General features: G+C 38.9%; 1 protein-coding gene across 1 annotated transcript; it reads right to left on the bottom strand.

Annotated features, from left to right (window-relative positions):
• Nucleotides 1–3,396: 3,396 nt before the first annotated feature.
• On the bottom strand, nucleotides 3,397–5,463 carry LOC106778739. Its single transcript, XM_014666726.1, has 2 exons — nucleotides 4,671–5,463; nucleotides 3,397–4,439 (listed from the first exon to the last, which is right to left on the bottom strand). The coding sequence occupies exons 1-2, from the start codon at nucleotides 5,461–5,463 to the stop codon at nucleotides 3,397–3,399; spliced, it is 1,836 nt and encodes a 611-aa protein (XP_014522212.1).
• Between the last annotated feature and the right edge of the window lie 10,257 nt (nucleotides 5,464–15,720).

The following is a 15,720-nucleotide window of genomic DNA, read 5'->3' as shown; positions in this document are numbered from 1 at the left end:
ATTCAGACATTTAGTCTGGAAGGCAAGTGCTGCCTTTGAGAACTCGGACGTTTAGTCCATTCAGACATTTAGTCTGGAAGGCAAGTGCTGCCTTTAAGAGTTCAGACATTTAGTCCGTTCGGACGTTTAGTCCGGAAGGCAAGTGCTGCCTTAGAGAATTCAGACATTTAGTCCGTTCGGACGTTTAGTCCGGGAGGCAAGTGCTGCCTTAGAGAATTCAGACATTTAGTCCGTAATTTTTTTGAATAATATTAAATTGGTGAATGGTAAACTGAGTAGTTTCATTGAAACAACGTTAACAAATGTTTGGAAACAAATGGAGAAAGCAGTAAATCTGAAAGGCAGTAAATCTGAAATTCTAACTATAGTAGAACTTTAAATGTGTGGCGTTCCATGTATTTGGAATGGCCTTTCCGTCCAAATGCTCCAACCAGTATGCACCGTTCTTCAAATCTTCAACGATGCGGAAGGGTCCTTCCCAGTTTTCTGATAACTTGCCGTACGTTTTTTCTTTGCGAGCTTCGCCTCTTTTTCTCCAAACAAGGTCGCCTGTGGTAAAACTTCGCGGTTTGACCTTTGTGTTGTATCGCTGCACAAGTAGTCGTTTCTGGGCTGCATTCCGTATCATGGCCACTTCACGTCTTTTAGGCAGAGTGTCCAGGTTAACCCTTAGCTGGTTTTCATTGAGGTTCATGTCTTGCATCTGTCGTCGTATTTTTGGTTCGCCAACCTGGACTGGAAGCATTGCGTCTGTGCCATAAATGAGGTTGAAGGGCGTTTCACCCGTTGAACCGTGCGGTGTGCACCTATACGCCCATAGTACTTCGGGTAATTCTTCGACCCACAATCCTTTTGCTCGCCCCAGTCTCTTCTTTAACTCAGAAATAATGGCTTTGTTGGCTGACTCAGCCTGCCCGTTTGTTTGCGGATGTTCAACCGAGCTTGTGACATGTTTAATGCCTATACCTTTGAGGAATTCCTCTAGTTTCCGTTCAACAAATTGCCGACCGTTATCGGTTATGATTTTGTGTGGTAACCCAAACCTGTAAATCAGGCTCCAGATAAAACTCTGTACCTTTTGAGCACTTGTTATTGCGAGGGTCTCTGCTTCAATCCATTTGGTGAAGTAATCGACTGCGACCAAGAGGTATTTGCATTGTGCTTTGCCGACCGGCAGAGGTTTGGCTATATCCATCCCCCACTGCGCGAAGGGCCACGGGGAGATGATTTCATGTAGTTCCGAGGGAGGAATTCGTAAATTATGTCCATGTGACTGGCAGGAGATACATTTCTGTACAATGTCGCACAATCTTGTTCCATAGAGGGCCAGTAAAAACCGGCTCTTAGAACTTTGGCCTTCAACATCCTTTTTCTTGAATGTGAACCGCAAACTCCATGATGTAACTCTTGCATAACGTACTTTGCTTCTTCGTCGGATAAACACTTTAGCAATGGGGTAGTGTAATCGCGTCGGTACAAGTCGTCACCCACAAACATGTAACGGGCGATTCATTTAGAATCAAGGTTATTGAGTCGTCCTCCCTGTTCTTGTTGGATCATCAGTTGTATTATATCTTGTCGCCAATCATTTCGTGGTGTGGTCACGTTAGCGGCACATGCTTCCAACAAGGGCTTATGCAGTGTAGTTTTGATCACCGAAGATAGTTGAGACTTTTCTCGGGAATGAGTTAACTTTGACAACAGGTCCGCCCGGGAATTTTGTGATCGGGGTATGTGGGTCACAGAGAAACTGGTGAATGATTTGATTAAATCACTGACCTTGTGATAATAGCGTAGCAAATGATCGTCTTTGACCTGAAAAGTTCCGTTAAGCTGTCCCACTACTAGTTGAGAGTCCATTCTGCACTCCAGATGATTGACTTCCAACTCTTTAGCCAACAATAAGTCGCTAATGAGAGCTTCATATTTTGCCTGGTTATTGCTGAGTTGGAAGTTAAAGTTGTTCTCCCGCCTGTTCGATTAGTAGGCCGTCCAGTCCTTCTAACACAATGCTGACTCCTCCTCCTCTTCTGTCAGAAGACCCATCTACATTAAGATGCCAAATGTTGGGTTCCTCCGGACGGTATGCTTTGGCGATAAAGTCAGCTAGGTGTTGACCTTTAACGGAACCTTGTGGTTCATATTGTAAACCGAACTCAGACAGCTCGATCGCCCAGGCTACAATCCTTCCAGCCAAGTCAGGCTTCCTAAGAATCTTAGCAATCGAATGATTTGTCCAGACGACCACCTGATGACTTTGAAAATACGCGTGCTGCTGTGAGCAAGGCTAGCGCCACTTGTTCTACATGAGAATATCTTTCTTCTGGCCCTTGCAAAGTTCGGCTGGTAAAATATATCAGCTTAAAGTCAGGATTTTCCTGGATGAGAGCTGCGCTTATCGACTGGCTGGACGCAACCAAGTAAAGTTGTAAATTGAACCCCTCAGTTGGACGGGCCATGATAGGTGGACTGGTCAGAATGCGTTTTACTTTAGAGAAGGCCTCTTCGCAGTCGTTATCCCAGTGCCGAGGTACGTCCTTTTTCATGTTTTTCAGGATAGGTCTGATATGATCAGAAAGCTTCGGTATGAATCGTGATAGGGCCGTTAGACGTCCGACTAAGCATTGGACATCCTTCAGCTTAGTAGGACTTTGCATCTCCAGTATCGCCCTACACTTGTCTGGATTCGCCTCTATTCCTCGATAGGTTAACATGAAACCTAAGAACTTTCCTGCGGACACCCCGAAAGTGCATTTATTAGGATTTAGACGCATGTTGTAGTGTTTGAGTTGTTGAAAGACTTCTTCCAAATCTTTAAGATGTTGTTGATGAGTGTGGCTGCGAATTACCATATCATCAACATATACTTCCATGCAACGGCCTATCTGATTATGGAAGACTTTATCAATTAGGTGTTGATAAGTGGCGCCCGCGTTCTTGAGTCCGAACGGCATGACCTCAAAGCTGTAATTTGCCTGCTCTGTGATAAAGGCCGTCTTTTCTCTATCTGGGGCGTGCATCGGAATTTGATTATACCCCGAGTAGGCATCCAGAAAACTTAGAACGGTGTGCCCGGACGCTCCGTCTACCAAACGGTCAATATTGGGGAGAGGATAAGAATCCTTGGGGCATGCTTTATTGAGATCTGTGAAGTCCACACACATCCTCCACTGTCCATTTGCCTTTTTTTACCATGACTACATTAGATAACCATGTAGTATAGGTCAATTCTCGTATAAATCCCGCCTCGAGGAGCTTATCTACCTCACTTCGAATAGCCGTCCGCTTTTCATCACCGAACCTTCGTTTCTTTTGGGAGGCCGGTCGGGCCTCTCGGAATATGGACAGTTTGTTTGCGATGACGCTGGGATGGATTCCAGGCATATCAGACGCGCTCTAGGCGAACAAGTCGTTGTTGCCTTTTAATAACTCCTTCAATGCGTTTTCTTCTAACGGCTGAAGGCTGTCCCCGATGGAAGTAGTTTGTTGTTCATTTATGCCCACTATGAAAGGCTTTATCTCGCCTTGAGGTTGTATTCGCTCGTCCGTATTGGTCCTGGGATCAAGATCAATCAGGATCGCCTCAGTACGGTTATCTCTTCTGTAAGGTGTCACCTTTAAGCCCGCTACGTAGCATTGGCGGGCGGTTTTCTGATTTGTCCGGACGGTGCATATATTTCCTCTGTCTGTAAGAAATTTCATTGCCAAATGTGGGGTTGACACGATCGTCCCAAAAGCATTTAGGCAAGGGCGTCCTAAAAGTGCATTATAGGACGCGTTCGCTTCTACCAGCAAGAAGCGAACTCTGAGCTCTTTACCATCATCGTTGGACCCTAGGCGGGTTCGTAAGTCGAGATATCCCCGGGTGTCTACTCTTTCTCCAGCAAAACCAACAATTTGCTCGTTAAACAGAGCAATTATATCTTCTCCGATTTCCATTCTTCTAAAGGTTGTCCGGTATAATATATTGACTGAACTGCCTTGATCAACAAGGACCTTACTCACATCGTATTGTGCAATGGGGGCTGCGATGACCATGGGATCATCTTGATCAGGATCTGGTGCGTGAAAATCCCTATTTGTGAAGGTTATGTCAAGCATTGACATTGGATTGCGTACCACTGAGTGTACTCTGCGCAGACTTCTCAAATGTCTCTTCCGGGCTGAGGATGAAGCACCTCCTCTAGCAAAACCGCCTAAGATGGTATCAACCTTGCCTTTGACAATGGGATCTCGCTCTCTAGGTCGACTGCGAGTTCTGTGGCTCGGGGGACTTCGAGAACGGTCGCGTGAATGGTTACCCTTCCGTTTTGCTTGTTCTGGGCTTCTTCGTGTTTTTCTGGGAGAATGTCCCGCGCGGCCAGAATCCTCCTTGACGAATTCTCGATGGTGTCCGGCACGGATTAACTTCTCCAATTCATCTTTAAGAGTTTGGCATCCTTCAGTAGTATGTCCCCCTCAATTATGGATTCGGCATATCTGCGCCGTATCCACGTTTTTTGGTGGAAATTTTCTTCTTTGAAAGATCAGGTTCGATTGTAGAGCTCTTTCCAACACCTTTTCTCTAGGGGCTGTAAGATGTGCATAGCAGTCATATCTAGGGTTTAGATTCACCATTGGCTTCTGTTCCCGGACGTTCTCGACTCGTCGCTTCCCTTCCTTTTTGTTACCATTTACCGGATGTTCCTCGTGTTGTTGCTTCCGGAAAATCCTCTGATCCTCCATTTTGATAAATTTGGCCATTTTTTCTTGCAGCTCCTCCAACGTATTGGGTAACTCGGCATATAAGCTTTCAGAGACGAATCCTGCTTTTAGGCAGTTGGGTAGACTGTCGATGATGAATTCGGGACTGGCCCCTTTTATCCTCCGGGCGGCATGGTTGTATTGGTGCATGAAGGCTCTGAGAGTTTCGTCTTTCCCCTGTCTGAGATTAACTGGCTCGGCAACAGTAACCTCCTCATACCGGTTGGTGGAATATTGCTTTTTGAACATGCTTGTTAGCGTGCGGAAACTATCCACCGAATTGGGTGGAAGGGTGTAATACCACTCTAGGGCTTCTCCCCTCAGCGACAGGGAGAATGCCCGACATTTTACTGGGTCACTTTGAGTGTAAAAGGCCATAGAATCAATGAAATTCCGCAAATGATGATCTGGATTCGTCGTGCCGTCAAACTTCTCAACCTGAGGTGGAGGTCGGTCGGGCATAGGGGCCTGCATGATGGCATCAGTGAACGGCAAGAAGTCTGGGGACCGGGGGGGAGGAGGCGGATTATGATTCTGACTATCTTCTGATGTCTCCCGGTCGTGTTGTTTTTCTTTGCTGCGTTCGGCATCATCGGTTTTCTTCTGTTGTAATTCTTGCTGTAAAGTTGCAATAATTCGGGCTTGTTCTTCTAGCTGTGCTTGCAGGTCTCTTATCATCTGAATTGGATATGGATTCTCCATGCCTCTTGTGGTCACCATTGGGAGTCTTGTCCTTTCGGGCCCCACGGTGGGCGCCAAAATGTTTCGGTACGAATATTTTGGGGACCGAATGAACTGACCTGGATGATGTGGCACTCCCGCTTTACGTTGATTAAGTAGACTGATGCACCTTACTTCGTGAGTTGAACGTCCGCTTTCCTTCAATCTTCAACCGTCCGGAATCTCCAAGCTTTGACCGAAGGGGGAGGTACCTGCAATGGCACTCCGACGCCCAAGTTAGGGTTAACAGTGAAGAGCCTTGAGTGCAAGGCTAAGTATTCTCAGTATGAGAATATAGAGTGAAATCACTCAGCTAATTCAGAATGAATTATATCAAGGATCGCAAGTATACTGTAGAGCAAAATAGCATGAGAGAGAGCGTACCTGGTTTGTGGTTCCAGCCCTGTATATATAGATTGTTATCAAATATAAACAGAATATAATATAAACAGCTATACCTGAATATCCGGTTGTTTAGATCTTATTTGATCTTATCTGATACTTCTAATATTTGTTAAGATATAATTGCGATGGATTATATCCTCATGATGGGCCGTCGGCCCAATAATGAAAACGATAATGACCCATCATTAATATGAGTAAGGCCCATTAACCGTTTAGGACCGTTCGGCTACTAATCGTAACCGCTCGGCCCAAATAGCATATCGTACAAAAATAATTATAGTTATTTATTTAATTCAAATTTTTAAAATCACAAAACTTTGGTGAATTTCATATCCTATTTACTTCCTCTTAGAAAATGTATGTATGTATGTACATATTATATAACTTCTAACAAAAATATAATATCATATTGGTTGTTCTACACATATAATATGTGCGAAGTCAATTATAAAAGGATTAATACTTCCCTTGGTCCTCATATTTGTGTGAATATCTCAGTTCGGTCCTCAAGTTTTGAACTGTCTCAATTGAGTCATAATTTTTGTAAAAATGCACACATTTTACCCCAACCATTAACTGATCTCAAACGACGTTAAGTTTAGCTGACGTGGTAGCCAGAGGACATGCTGACGTGTATTATTTAATTATATGAATTATTTTTTAAAATAAGCAGTGTTTCATGTGGCACAATGCCTATTATTTAGTTTATTTGAATTAGGGATTTTATTCGTCTCTCTGAGAATCAGGGATTTTACACAGATTATCTCATCGGCTCAAAAAATAAAGTCACCGGAAAACTCGCGTAACTAGTGCAATCAGTCTCACAACCTTTTCTGCAAATGAACCAACATGGTAACCTATAGGTTCATCGCCAACCTTTAAGCTATTTATTCCACTGATAGCAGAAGATAATTGTTGCACAGTGAGATCAGTTAGCAATTGGGGTAAAATGTGTGCATTTTTACAAAAATTATGACCCAATTGAGACAGTTCAAAACTTGAGGACCGAACTGAGATTTTCACACAAATACGAGGACCAAGAAGGGATTAAGCCAACATGTCAGCATACCACGTCAGCTAAACTTAACGTCGTTTGAGATCAGTTAACGGTTGGGGTAAAATGTGTGTATTTTTACAAAAATTATGACCCAATTGAGATAGTTCAAAACTTGAGAACCAAACTGAGATTTTCACACAAATACGAGGACCAAGGGAGGTATTAAGCCATTATAAAAAATACTATTACATTTTTTTAAAGATAGTTTAAAAAATATTAACACAATATTATTGTTTCGGTTGAATGGGACCGAGTTCAATGCTTCACTATCTTTTCATATATTTCGCTTCAACTTTTATCGTTTAGCCTGACAATCCTTCCCCCCTTTCTGATACCAACCACTGGGTTATTTGCACAAAACACTCTAACGCTCAAGTCAGAATATTGCTTCAGCAGGCTCTTTGAATATATTTCGGAAAAGATGATATTACCTGGTCAATAATATTGTATATATAAGCTTGATAAACATCCAACCCATTAACTACCCATTAATACAATATATATTTGTGTCATATATCCTGTTAATTGCTTAGGAAATTTTTTAAAACAGTTTTTCCATCAACAGTATGAGTAGGCTCAAAAGGACCATTTAAAGTTGCATCCCAAATTCCTCTATACACGGATTCAAGAAAGATTTGCATTCTAATTTTTCAAAAAAGATAAACTTCACCAGCAAACAGAGGTGGTCTGTTTCTAGATGCACATTCACCAAAAGTTTGAAAACTGGAAGCCATTCCCAAGAGTATAGTTAATTCAAAGAAAAACGGAGTCGACTAGTTTCTCAAATATATTATGAAAACCAACACTGGTGCCAATTGTTGGAAAACAGGTTGGCTTCGTTTCAACACCAAGAAGGGCGGGGGGAGGGGGCGGGGGGTGAATTAGTGAGTTTTCAAAATTAGAGTCTTTTTGAAATCTTTTTCACAAAGTGTAAACCTTTATAAAATTTCTTGAATCGCAAGGAATGAAAAATTCTAAGTGCAGCGGAATTATAAAATAGACTACGTAAACAGGTAAGTCGACTGAATGTAAAAGTGTAAAAGGATAGAGAAATCAAACGCAGATTTTTATACTGGTTCGACCGTAATGTCTACGTCCAGTGTCTTTCCACAATCTGGAAGCAAATGCACTATAATAGTCAAGGTTTTACAACAAGGCTTTTATAGAGACCTTCATGTCAAAAATATAAAACACCTCTCTAACCCTTTAACCAAAATATAGGCAATACACACAACAAAGATCTACAGCAAGATATCCCCTATTCTGCAATCTTTAACCCACTTTGAACAATCCTCAAAGTGTACAGACTCCACAAGTCAACCTCCTGTAATCACAACAAGAAAAACCAATCTCTAGTAGATTGAAGTCATTCTTGATCAACAACAATACACCAGTTGTGCAAAATCTGATCAAATAGTAAGCTCAGTACAAGTCTCCTTGAAAGAACCTCCTCAAAGATAGATCACCACGGTCTTCTTGATGAGATCTTGGAGCAAATTCTTAGAGATCACAATCTGTAAATAAAAAATGAAAGTGTCAGAATAACCAAAGTCTTCGTGATCAACTGAGTCACATCTATTTATAGTTTTCTATAAATCAGATGCTCCTATAGTGACTAGACTACTAATAAAGTCGATTGTCATCAGACAATTATAACAGTTTAGTCAAATAGTAGCAGTCAACAACAACCAAATAGATTTTGCATTTAATACAGTTGATTATCATCAATGCTTTACCTAACTTTTGAAATATAGTCATTATTGTACACAAGCATAACAAACTTTCAAACCAAATAACTAACTAAGTCGGATCCACTGCGCATGTAGTCGACTTAGGCACATCAACTTAATTTGAAAATCTTTTCAATGCAAAATCACTCACATGCTTTTGAAAGTTTGTGCATAATCACGAGTTTTAATCGACTTGCTTCATAATGAAGTCGACTTAAAACTTGTAGTTATGCCACACAATATAAGTTCATAAAACTGCATGTGGTTTTCTCTTCAAAACATATGTAATGCAATCATGATGTATCAAATATAAGCTCAGTAAGTGCATTCATATATCAAGATCAACACAAACATGTTTAATAAGATATCATCCATAATGAGGAAGAGAACATGTAACACAAAACAATACATGTGTTATTAATAATGTGTTGTTATCATAAAAAACTAGAGTGACTAGAGAACTTTTAGATTAAAGTTAACTAAACCAATGCTTCCCTTATCAACAATCTCAACACTTCTATTCTAGGATCCGATGGTGGGGGCTCCACCTCCCCCCCCCCCCCCCCGAAAAATGCCTCTAAGGGGGATGTGGAGTTCGATCTTGACGCCGCACGAGAATGGTCTGACGACGTTCCTCCTCCTACCATTGAGGGGTATAAATGGGTCCCTCACGAGGTAGGTTTGCACGCCCCCTACTTTGTCACCAGAGATAACGGTCTAAAAATTGTTATTTTTATACTTGAAATTGATATCAAAACACACCCTTTATGACTTAGAATGAGCTTAAAATCATGCAAAACACTTAAGTTAGGTTACAAGAAAGTCAAAGGTGGTTTTAGAGATTTTATGCTTTGTTTTACATTGTTTTGATAGGATTTAATGAGGATTGAATGATGGAAAGTGAAGTAGGAAGTAGTTGGACTCAAGAAAGGATGAAAAAAGGTACAAAAGAAGAATCACAGCCACCGCTCAGTGCCAGTTTCAGCGCTGAGCGCCAGCCTCGTGAAGGAAGCCACTATCAAACGCTTAAGCGCCAACGCTGAAGGGAGAAAAGAGGATCGTGCCTACCGCTGAGTGCTGGCATCTTCAGATCAATACGACAGGACACCTGGGCGTCAACGCTGAGCGTTCCAATGGAGTATCGCACCTACAGCTGAGCGATGAACCCAACATTGAGCGTTGTACTTATGGGCCTGGGCCAAAATTCTGTTATTTTTCTGTATTATAAATAAACCCAGTCGACCCAGGGGATGTATCTTTTGGCAGAAAAAGACAACAGAACACTTTTTACATTCCTTGGAGGTGGCTTTTGGATGCAAAGGCTCCAATCTACCAAATCTATTGGGGAACGATGTAATCCTTTTGAAACTCTCTTATATCGAAGTTCTTATTTTATTTATATACTTTTGTTATCAATAGTTTTGGGTTTTCTTCTCTGAGATTAAAGCTTGCATTGTTTAACTCATTCAGTGTCATGATCAGTGATTTTGTCGATATGGGAACGTACGGGGAAATCTAGAACTGAGGAGAATTCTCTTGATTACGAAATATTACCTAGGAATATGAATAGGACGGTCATTAATGCTTTAGTAATTACTAGGGAGACTAGGAATAATAAACTAGTAATTGGTGATAGGCTCTTTTCGCTGAGGCATCGGGTTTAGAGTAAATTAGAAAGTTGCATGAACATTGATAACAGATAAGAATAGTAGATATAGGAGAGTGGATTAGGATGAAACCGTAAACTCCCTCTGTCATTATGCATGGATATTAAAATCAGATCAGATGCACAATGCAGTATAACACAGAGTACACAAAACAGTATAGTACAGATATGTATCAAAGATAGGATATCAAATAGTTTAATCATGCAATGATACAATCAAAAATCTCACAATATGATCTCAAATAACATATATAAAGATCAATTTATATCAGAGATAATAGCAGATATTCAGAATAAGCAATCAATGAAAGAATAACCAAATTCCAGAATTGGAATTTATAACCCTATTATAGAATAGTCGATTGTTGTATTTCTCCAGTCGAATATATTGCTTTCCAAAGATGTTGAATTCCACTTGTAATTCTGAAAGCAATGTTCTTCCTGCAAAACTTTTCAAAAATCCTTTCCAGATCAAGCATTTTAGTTAAGCAAAAATTATAATCAATAGTAACAGAAGTCATAATATAAAGATGTAAAATTGTTCAAGCATATTCGACTTCAGACAAGACATAGTAGAATCAATCAAACACACATATCAGATATTAAACAATCAGATTAAAGCAATTGGATTGATTCAAAATTACTAATTTCATTCCTTGAGAAAAACATTACATTGGGGGATATAATCAAGGAAACCAGAAAGACAAAAAATGGCATTATAAGCCATACACAAAACAAAAAACATCCTATGACTCCAGATAACACCTTTAACAAACAATTTTTGATAGGAAAATATATGACATTTCTTTCATTTCCTTAAGCTAAGTTAGAAAGATTCAGTGAAGCCCTCATCAGAGGAATTCTCATCCTGATGTCTTATTGCAAGATTCATCATATTAGTAGAAGTACTTCCAGTACCGTACTCAGCTTCTTTTCCCATGAAATTCCATCCATTAACAGTTTTCACAATTCTAAGAGATACAGCAGAGTCAAGGTCAAATGTATTTGCTGCACCCCATAGGCACTTTTGCTCATTTTCAACATTAACTCCTTGTAATACTAATATTTTGCTTGCATATGGAAGACACAGTGATCTGTTTAGAGCAGTGAGTTTCATATGATTCTTCACAACTTCTAACCAGTTTGTTGGAGTATTATTCTTGATAGCATGAAGAAGATAAATGTCTTCATTTGTCATCCTGTCATTTTTAACTCTTCCTGGTAATATGATACGAGCCATAAGAACAACAATAAGTTTTTCTTCTTTTGTTAGACCTTCATAAGCATAGAACCTTTAGTGGAATATTTTCCAGGAAATCTTAGCCAGTCCTTATAGACTTTCCTCTTGTTGAGTAAGATATTGGTTTAAGCAGATGACAAATGTGACAAAGCTCCTTCTGAAGGTAGATTTGCAGCCATGTTCCATATGAAGTCATTAATGATGATGTCAACTCCTGTTACCCTTGAACAGATATTCTTAACAATCATCTCTAGATTGTGATAAAATACTTTCACAAGGTCAAGGTACCACCATCCCTTCAGTTGCAAAAATATTGAAAGACCTTGTCTTTCTAACCATTCATGAAACATGAATCCTTTCCCTTCGAACAGATTCAGATTTATGTTCATAGGAGAGACAACGATCTTTGTGGTTCCACCGAGGAATCTTTCGCGAGTTGCTTAATCACTAATCCAGCCTGTTGGATCAGACATTCTTGGTTCAGAAACATTTCTTCTTATGTTTCTTCGTATGGAGCGACTTGAGGATGTCATAGAGTTAGAGTTCACGAAACTTTCTTTCTCAGTCAAAGGATAGTGAAAGAGTGTTCTACAAAGATTATGGTGTTTCTAAGGAACATGACACATATAGAGACGTACAACAATTTTTAAACCCCCAGATTCAAGTTCATCAAATTCTATTGTTCTTAAAATAGAATTTTAAAACTCTTGAGAAAGATAGTCGAATGAATTAAACAAGAAGTCGACTAAGACACATGAAAAACAGAGTTTCAAACTCAAACACTCAATCAACTAGACAATCAATTCAAACAATATGTTCATCCAAACAACCAATCAAATCAGGCATAATGCAATAGATAAATATAGTGTTACTAGTTATAGGTACTCAAGCTTTTTAATGTGCTCCATAATTGATTCATCCTTGAGATCAATTGCATCTGCAATATATCCTGCAAAACAATTTAAGTTTTGGTTGTTGGTACCCATTTAACTTTGGGTCCATGATTGTCAGTCCTTGTTACTTTTTCCTTTGGTATCCAAACATATAATCCTTTAGGAATAGCAACATTTTGGTAATAACAATTTCTAATAGTATGGCCAACACAATTACAATAGAAACATGCATTTCTAGCAGGTTTACTTAAATTAGTAAATTTCTTAGCATTGGTTTTGTTAGATTGAGCTTTGTAACCAATTCCTTGCCTATAGATTGCTCTGCCAGATGATTTTAAAATAGCATTTAAATTGTCTCTACCTTGAGTAAACTTAGCTAGCGTGCTATTCAAGTAACTTATCTTTTCAATATGAATAGGACAATTTTCATAAACTTTTTCTACTGTAACAGTTTTAATTTCAACCTTCTTAGCAGATAACAAAGCTTCTTTTAATTCTTTTTCTAATTTCTCATTAATAACAACAACGTTATTAATTCTATACTCATAATCTCTTCTTTCAGAGTTTAGTCGATTAACCTTGTATTGTAGTCGCATTGCTTCAACATGTAGTTCTTTAAACGCATCTTGTAGCAGATCATATTTGACTTCCACTGGTTCATTTGAAATGTCTGCATCATTGTCGTAGTCGTCCCATGTAACTCCAGCCATGTAGCATATGTTGGATTCCTCCTCTTGATCAGCATCTTCATCACTTGAGCTTTCAGAATCTGAGTTCTCCCAAGCAATGTATGCTCTTTTTCTCTTCATGTTTCTGCCTTGAGGAAATCTCTTCTTTCCTTTCTGTTTCGGCTTTAGATCAGGACAATCAGGCTTGATGTGACCTTCTTTTCCACATTCATAGCACTGGACAACATTTGTATTGAAGCTTTTCTTTTTGCCTTGACCTGCAAGGTTACTTAGTTGATTATCGATATTTAACAGTTGACTGAATTTCATTACCATCAAGGTCATCAATTCTTTCTCGTCCATGTCTGTTTCTGATTTGTTCTTGCTTGTAGCCTTCAGAGCAATGGACTTCTTTTCTTCAATCTCCTCTTCATCCTTTAGTCTACCAAGTTCCAATTCATGTTCACGTAACTTGCCAAAAAAGGTAGCCATGTTCATCGTTGTGAGATCTTTGGATTCAGAGATTGTTGTGACTTTTGGTTGCCAATTTCTATTCAGACTTTTCAATATCTTGATATTGATCTCTTCTTTGTCAAATATCTTCCCGAGAGCCATGATATGATTTACTATGTGAGTGAATCGTTTATGCACATCATAGATGTTTTCACCAGCTTTGATTCTGAACAATTCATACTCCTCTGTCCAAGAATTCGTTCTTGCTCTCTTTACTTCATCTGTGCCTTCATGAGTTACCTCTAAGATATCCCACATTTCCTTTACAGTTTTGGATTGAGATATCCTGAAAAATTCATGAATAGTTAGTGCAGAGGCAGTAATATTTCTAGCTTTAACATCATACTGAGCCTTTCTATTTTCATCAGCAATTCATTCAGTAAAAGGTTTCAAAACAGTTTTATCATCAACCGTTTTTGTAGGCACAAAAGGTCCATTTAATGTGGCATCCAAAATTCCTTTCTCTTGCGATTCAAGAAAGATTTACATTCTAATTTTCCAAAAAGTATAATTTTCACCAGCAAACAGCGATGATTTGTTTGTTGAAGCACCTTCACCAAAAGTTTGAAAACTGGAAGTCATCCCCAGGTTTGTATAGTCGAATCAAAGAAAAACATAGTCGAGTAGTTTTTCAAATATCTTATGAAAACCAACTCTGGTGCCAATTGTTGGAAAACAGGTAGGCTTCTTTTTACACCAAAAGGGTAGGGGTGAATTGGTGATGTTTCAAAAATAAGTTGTTTTCGCAATCTTGAAAACAAAGTATAAATCTTTTTGAACTTTCTTGAAATGAAAGCAATCAGAAATTGTATGCAGCAGAAAATACGTAGTTGACTGTGTAAGAAATAGAATCTATTGGAATGTAAAAGATAAGGGATAGAGAAAATCAAAAACAGGTTTTTATACTTGTTCAACCAACAATGCCTACATCCAGTGTCCTTCCACCTAGAAGCAAATGCACTATAATGGTTGCGGTTTTTGCAACAAGGAATTTATAGAAGACCTCCATGTCAAAAATATAAATCTCCTCTCTAACCCAAAACCAAAATATAGCTGCAAAACAAAACCAGAATTGCAACAAGAATCCCCTCTTCTGCAATCTACAACACCACTTTGAACAATCCTCAAAGTTAACTATCCCTCTATGTTGAGATTGTTGACAACACAAACTCTATATCAAACTAGTTTTTGATGATGACNACACAATGCTTAATAACAGTACACATGTTCTAGTATTACATGTGTTGAGATTGTTGACAACACAAACTCTATATCAAACTGGTTTTTGATGATGACAACACACTGCTTAATAACAGTACATATGTTCCAGTTTACAAGTTCAACTGTATAAAAAACTAGATTAAACAATGCTTTTGTTGAACATGTTTTGTTGATTTGCAATGTGTGCTCCAATGATTGAATATGTGTTACATGTACGGAACATGCTTGTTTTGAAATGTGTGATAAAATGATTTTGATTACTTCTACACATTCCTGAAGAAAAGCTCACAAGCACTTTTATGAACTTATATTTGTAGTGACAAAGGTCTAGTTCAGCCGGCTACACTGGTAATGAATTCGACTATGCTAAAATCCTTGTACAGATTTTGTGAAAATGTGCTTGATGAGATTTTGAGATGAAAAGAATTTCAAAGTGATTTTTCATGTGACAGTCGACATATGGAACACTTATTCGACTGTGGTGCTGTTATTTTTGGAATTTTGTTATGCCTACCTGCTCCAACGGCTATATTTTTAAAAGTTAGTTAGGATTGATTGACTGGGTGTTGACGGATTGGCAAGCGTACCAAATCGTTCAAGTAATATAATTGGTAAAACCTAATATCGTTCTTCGCAAGAGACTCGAAAGGTTTTCTCGTTCACGTGAATTAAAATAATAAGACTTGAAAATAAAAAAAATTTATTTGATTTGAGAACAAAAATATTAACATGCAAAAGAGATTGATTCAATTGACAAAAGAAAACAATGGATGAATGGAGTTGTTGGGGGTTTACAATTTCATCTAATCCTCTCTCTTTTATCTACTCCTCTTGAATTATTAGTTTGATTAATTAATTGTCAAG

This window comes from Vigna radiata, unplaced genomic scaffold (assembly GCF_000741045.1).
Source record: "Vigna radiata var. radiata cultivar VC1973A unplaced genomic scaffold, Vradiata_ver6 scaffold_348, whole genome shotgun sequence".
In the NCBI taxonomy this organism is placed as follows: Eukaryota; Viridiplantae; Streptophyta; class Magnoliopsida; order Fabales; family Fabaceae; genus Vigna; species Vigna radiata.
Note: the sequence above shows the minus strand (reverse complement) of the source record. Positions and strands in the feature narration are given on the sequence as shown.

Excerpts from the sequence above, each read along its gene's own strand:
- LOC106778739 (XM_014666726.1), bottom strand. The coding sequence starts at position 5,463 with ATGGTGACCACAAGAGGCATGGAGAATCCATATCCAATTCAGATGATA. Across the intron at positions 4,440-4,670 it reads CGAGGAACATCCGGTAAATG|GATGCCAAACTCTTAAAGAT; the intron begins GTAACAAAAAGG and ends ATACTACTGAAG.